We start from the raw sequence: 6,393 nt of genomic DNA, 5'->3' as shown, positions 1-6,393 counted from the left end.
CGGGCCGCCACGTCGTCCGGCGGCTGCGTACGCGGCGGTGGGCGGGGCGCCGCGCCAAGGCCGGGCTGGCGGCGCAGGAAGATGGCGGCCGGTATCCGGGAGAAGCAAACAGGTGAGCGGCTTCCCGCGGTCCCCGTAGCGCGGCGCGGCAGCTGCCGTTCCCGGGGCTCGGGGTGGGGAGGGAGCACGCTCAGCTTCACGGTGCTTTCGGAGGCTTTCTCCTGCCTCGCCCTTTTCCCTGGCGGAGCTCCGGGACGGGACGTGGGCGTCTCCGGCGCCTCGCCGCCGCTGGGGGATTCGCGCCTTCTCACCCGGCTTGGGTCTCCCGGCAACGGGACGGCGGCCTACTCCTTGCTCGGAGCCCGCGGCCGCTGGAGCGGAGAGCTGGGGCGCCGCTCAGCTGCCTCCGCAGCGGCGGGCCCGGGGGAGCGGGGCTCCGGGGTCTCTGGCCGAAGCTTCTGCCGAGGGGCCCGGTCCCGCTGCGGGCAGAGGGCCGTGCGTGTGCCCCGCCGGGCAGCGCCGGGCACAGGCCCCGGGGGCATGCCCGCAGGTGCCGCCGTGGTGTGGAAATCGCCCCCGGGACGGGGCGTGAGCGGTGCTGCCTTCTCCCGTGGCCGTGGGAGCGGGTTGTGCGCTCCCTCCGTTTCGGTTTCCTTTCTGCCTGTAGCAAGGATCAACGGGAAAGAAACAGCGTTTAGTGGAGCAAAAATAAAGCTTCTGTGGTGATGCTTCTGTTAGGGCGATGCAGGGGCTTGGGAGTGTGTACTGATCCTCAGGTAACTGAGAATGCGAGATTAACAACTACAACTAATTATGCAGGAGGTTTGCTATGGTTAAAGGGTTAGTTATTCGGCCTTTCCTTATGCTGTACTACAGCTTCGTGACTGACGCTTTCTTCTCTGTCTTGACACTGCTTTGTGGAGCCTTGTGCCTCCCAAAAGCTCACGTCAGCTCCACAGCCCTCTACTTTTCTTGCTTGCCAAAGTTTTTGTCAGTAGTTTGAGCTGTAATCTTGTCACCTTTTCATTGACAACTGCAGTATCTTTCTGGTGGTATAGAGGGTTCTGGGTTCATTTATTTAACATGAAATGTCTAAAATCATCTGCCTGAAAATTTCAGGCTGAGTCTCTGTAGTCTCTACTAGTATTCTTCACCTTCTTTTTGTACCAGCAGCCTACTTCTGTAGTCTCATTCCTGTGGCCATCTGGCATTAATAGTGCTATTTGATGTTCCTTTGCAGGCCTTTACCTCGCTTTGCTACTTTTCTGACAAAGCCCACTGTCATTGAGCCCTTATTCCATACCGCTTTATTTTTTTCTACTCTGCTTCACCTTGTTACTTGATTATTTCAGTCAGCCTTTACTCCAGAACCCATGTCATTTTCCATTGGTGATGTCATTTGCAAGGAACTAGATTGAACAACTAAAAGACACTCAGAAAAATGAAATTATTTATTATCATTTAGTGTTCATATTACCACATCTGTGCAACATCTGTTGTGACCTTTGTCCTGGTTCATAACCAGGCAAAACATATAATTGTGCAAACACAACAAAAACTTGATCCTTGATCCCAGATAGTATCCAGCCTAAATACAAATGAAGTGGCAATATAAATTAAAAAAAAAAAGAAACCTAGGGACTTTCTGAGTGTTTGTTGTGATTGTCACAGCATGTCACTAGTCTTATTGCTGTCTTCTGTAGAGAGCTTATGCCAAGTTTAAATTTAAATGGTCAGCTCTACAAAGCAGGTGCTTCAGATCCATTAGCACCAAAATACAAACCCTTGCAGCTTTATACAAAAATATGAATAAGGAAAAATGTTATATCATTGCTAAATGGAGCCAGTCATTTAGTGGTGATGGACACGGGTAAGGCTGAGATACCCAATGCCTTCTTTGCCTCAGACTTCACCAACAAATTCTCCCAGGCTTTTGTGTCACTCTGGAGTTAATCACAGAGTGAACCCTCTTAGCAAAGATTGACCACCCTGGCTGCCTTCAGTGATACAATGACTGGATTTGTGGATGACAGGAGAGCAGACTTATGTCATTCACCCTGACTCCAACAAGAAGACGTTGTCTTCTTGTATCCAAGTTAGGATGTTATGAGCTGGAGGGATGGACAACTGGGTAAGTGGGGAAAAAAAAAAAAAGGTTGAGTGGTTCAGGTTCAGGGGGTTGTGATTAATCAGATATAGTATACCTGGAGGCTGCTGACACCTAGGGTGCCACATGGGTCTGTCCTGTGACCCGTCTTGTTTAAAAATCTCTTATCAGTGACCTGGAGGGGGTGTCAAAGTGCACTCTCATTACTTGTACTGGTGACAGCAAACTAGGCGAATCAGTTAATATACTCAGGGGCAGAGCTGCAGCTCCAAGAGACCTCAGTGGGCACGAGGAATGGGCCAACAGGTACCTTATGAAATTCAACAATGACAAATGTAAATTCCTGCACCTGGAAGGGAAGAACCCTTTGCAACATACAGCTGACAGTGCAGAACACAGGCAGGCTGGAGAGCAGCTCTGCCCAAAAGGCCCATGGGGATTATTCTTGGTGGACAGTGAGCTAAGCACCAGCCTGCGGTGTTCCCTGGCATAGCAGCATCCGCAGCCATATCCACAGGAGGGCAGCCAGATTGAGGCCAGTGATTGTCCCCCTGCTACTCAGGCCCAGGAGACCACATCTAGGTACTGTGTCCAGTTTGCAGCCATCAGTACAGGCAAGGCATTTATCAGGTGAAGAGAGTTCAGCAAAGGACTGCCTAGGTGGTCAGGGGCTGGAGCACTTGCCTTGTGAGCTGAGGCTGCAGAACTGGGGCTTGTTCGGCCTGGAGAAAAGTTGGCTTGGGAGGGGGCGACCTAACAGCAGCTCCCCAATACCTATGGGGAGGGCATGGAGAAGATGGAACCAGGCTCCTTGGGGTGGTGTATGGCAGTAGGTTGAGGAACAACAGGCAGAAGTTGAAATGAGATACTCAAACCTGATATAAGGAAGAACTTTTTCACCATGAGGACAGCTGGTGCTACAGGTTGCACAAGGTGGTTTGTGGCATCTCCATCGCCGAAGATTTTTCAAAACTTGATTGGGTAAATCCCTGAGTAGCCTGGCCTGGCCTCACAGCTGACCCTGCTTGAGCAGGAGGTTGGACTGGAGATCTCCTGAGGTCCTTTCCAGCCTGAGCTGTCCTGTGATACTGTAAACCCCAGGGGAAATGCCCTGAGAATGCTCACAAGTCTCCTTCAGATAAAGAGTTAGAAGTTAACCATTTCTACTCCTCTCCATTTATGAGCAAAGTGGTGTATGTTGCCCTAATTTCTGAAATTTTTTCCTCTTTGCAAAGCTTTGTGATGATTTTGGTTTTGAGTTTGAACAGAATAGCCACTAACTTATGTTGATACAAAGTCTTTTGCTTGTAGTCAAAGATGGGAGAACAGTGCATAGTTAATATTGTTGAGTCGAATAAATGAGGAAAGACTGCTTACTTAATAGATTTATAAGTTAGAGGTAGGTGAAGGAATCTGCTTTGTTTTTTGTTTTGAATGGGAAGTTAAATGAAAGCTCATTCCTGTTTCAAAGAGTTTTTTTGCCTCAAAGTAGTATTTTTGTACCCCTTAAAGCAGCAATTTCTTCCTGTAAGTACTCAAAATGTTTCAAAATATGTGTCGGTTTTAGTTAGGTGAAAAAGTATTTTTTGCTTGTGCGCATACTGTTGTTCTCGTAGGGTAGGAAAAGCATATCAGGGGAATAACGCAAACTAGTACCTACCATACAGAATGCATCTTCAGGAAGATACTGGCATTATTCCTAAGGCAAACTGTGACAGAATGCAGCCTGTATAGGTAAGGAGAGAGATTCTTTCTTTCTGTTTTGGGACTTGCTTTTTCTCCATTTAGTGTGTCTTTGGGAACCCATAAATTCTAGCTGATATGTGCCACTTGTCAGTCAAAGCTACATAAAAATAGTGAAAATGTGATTTGTTGCGTTTATATTTTATGATGGTTTCCTCTTAAATGAAACATGTGATAAAACCTTGGTAATGTGTTTGATCTCTATTGAAATGTAAAGAGAGTAAAGCATTATTCTGTTCTATTTTCCAGTGGCTTTGAAACGTATGCTGAACTTCAATGTTCCTCCTGTTAAAAACAGCACAGGAGAACCAGTATGGAAGGTAAGAACTGTTTGAATGGGAATAGGAGAATCTTATAGTGTTGAAAAAAATTCAGATTTTGAAATTTTAACTAACTCCGGTATCTTATCTATGTTCTTAACTTGTACAAAATATTTTTCCTGTATGTTATGAATGTGCAGAATTAAATATCAGAATTGCTGAGAAAAATACATATTTGAGATATTAGCTGCTTCAAGACCCAGTGACTGCTTCTTTAGACAATATTTTAATGAGCAACTGAGGAGAATATGTTTGAAATATACTCAGGTCTCATTGATACCTGTTGGCAGAAACCTATGGGATACCTTACAGATAAACTCACAGTCAGGAACAACTATTGGTAGCCTTAAATTTAGGACAACTGAGCTCAAGCTAGTTTTATTAGATTTAAAGAGTAAGTAATTTGTGAGAATTTTTTTGCTACTACAAAGCATATATTATGTCTCTTCATCCATTCTGTGGTCTCTTTTTTTGCTAGTTCCTTTTTTTTCTTCTCTGCTTCTCCTTTTGTTTCCTCCCAAATGCAGTAGAGAAGTTCTGCACTCAAAATAACAAATTTCTGACAGCACATTCCTGTTTGACTGACACTTTTCAGGAGATGGAAGTGATGAATTTGTTTCCCTTTATCATTGAGAAATGGAAATCCATGACTAATGATGTGTTATAAATTGGTAAATGTTTAGCACTTTTCAGGTTAGGACAGTAGTTCTGAAACTTGAATTCCTGTATCCTGTATTCTAATATATCCACTTTGTAAAAAGGTGTATATCTATTTCAGGTTCTCATTTATGACAGATTTGGCCAAGATATAATCTCACCTTTGCTGTCAGTGAAAGAGCTGAGAGATATGGGGATCACTTTGCATCTGTAAGTAAAAAAAACAGATATTTTATTTTATTTTTTTTCTAAAAATAACGTTATTTTATATTCACCCAAAATCACAAACAAAGCATTGACAATCATTTGGTGAATAACTGCTAAAATAAAGATCATGCCCTAGTTTGTTTCTAAAGACAGGTGGTATTATTCAGAAGCAGGAAGTAGAAAGGTCATTTCAAATACTGTTCAGTAAGATTTCTTACGAAGTAGAAGAGCTCCCTGCTCCAAAGGAAGAATTACCCAATAAGTCTTTTGAGGAATCTGTCTGTACAATTCCTTCTGTATTCATCTGTCTTAAAATTATTTTGGCACAAACCGTTTCACGGGACTGTACATACACTCTGCTCGTCTTTATGCACATAGATTGTAATGGTCTCTTGTTAAAGATATGGAATCTTTAAGTACTATTTTAAGAGATTTCCCATTTCTCTTTCTCCAGATTATATTTGTTTAGCTCATTGTCATTCCTTAGCTGTGGTAAGAGTCATGGATGATCTTTGAAGATACATTTATTTTTTTGAAAAGTTTTTTAACTTTTACTAAGTGAAGTCTAGAAATGGAAACACAGTTTAACATTTCGACGTATCAGCAGAAATGTGAGAGAAACATGTAAGCACCTTGCCCATCTTTGTTTTAATGAGCAGGATAGGCAAGTTTAATAGTGTGAGATTTGAGGGTTTTTCTTATCCTGTCAGCAATTAATAATTGGTATATGAACTTTGCGGATGCAGTATTTTACTTTTCTCTGAATGGATTAATCTCCTTTTGAAGATTTGCAAAGCCTTTTCACAAGCTTTGTATAAACTTTGGAGAGCTCTATTAATACATTCAGCTAGAAATTTTACAAATACGATTTTGCTATTTTCCATGTCTTGTTCTTGCTAAAATCTAGGTAAATATAGGAAGAAATTGCAGGAAATTACATGTGTCTGTATGAGTAAATAATTTCTTTAACTCTTCTAATTTTACACAAATCAGAGGAGCAACACGTTCGAGATGTATTTTTTTTCTTCCTTTCAGGCTTTTGCATTCAGATCGGGATGCTATTCCAGATGTTCCAGCTGTTTACTTCGTAATGCCAACAGAAGAAAATATTGACAGAATGTGCCAGGTAACTTGAGTGCTCAATGTTTCAAATGAGTGGATGCAGCAGAGGTAGAGTGTGTGAAGCACTCCTGCACTCACCAGAGTGTGACCGTTCTGCATCTAGTTCTAGTGCCTGCCTGTGCTTGTGTTTTTTATATATTAGCAAGTATTTGTCATAAAAATATTATCCAAAATTTTTACATGCAGATGTTCCAGTTTCGAAGAAAGTAGAAAAGTGGTCTTTGTTTTGGAGAGAGA

The 6,393-nt window shown here is 43.0% G+C and overlaps 1 protein-coding gene across 2 annotated transcripts in view; it reads left to right on the top strand.

Annotated features, from left to right (window-relative positions):
* Positions 1-26: 26 nt before the first annotated feature.
* Positions 27-6,393, top strand: part of SCFD1 (sec1 family domain containing 1) — a 54,513-nt gene continuing 48,146 nt past the window's right edge. For both annotated transcript variants that reach the window (XM_082057626.1, XM_082057625.1), the window contains exons 1-4: positions 27-112; positions 4,100-4,170; positions 4,949-5,037; positions 6,070-6,160. In XM_082057626.1, the coding sequence (XP_081913752.1) occupies positions 82-112; positions 4,100-4,170; positions 4,949-5,037; positions 6,070-6,160 (282 nt within the window). In that variant the 5' untranslated portion in view covers positions 27-81. The remainder of the gene's footprint in view (positions 113-4,099; positions 4,171-4,948; positions 5,038-6,069; positions 6,161-6,393) is intronic.

Source organism: Streptopelia decaocto (genome assembly GCF_964273445.1).
Source record: "Streptopelia decaocto genome assembly, chromosome: 7".
NCBI classification, from domain to species: domain Eukaryota; kingdom Metazoa; phylum Chordata; class Aves; order Columbiformes; family Columbidae; genus Streptopelia; species Streptopelia decaocto.
The sequence above is the reverse complement of the archived record's forward strand: the minus strand, read 5'-3'. Positions and strand labels throughout refer to the sequence as shown.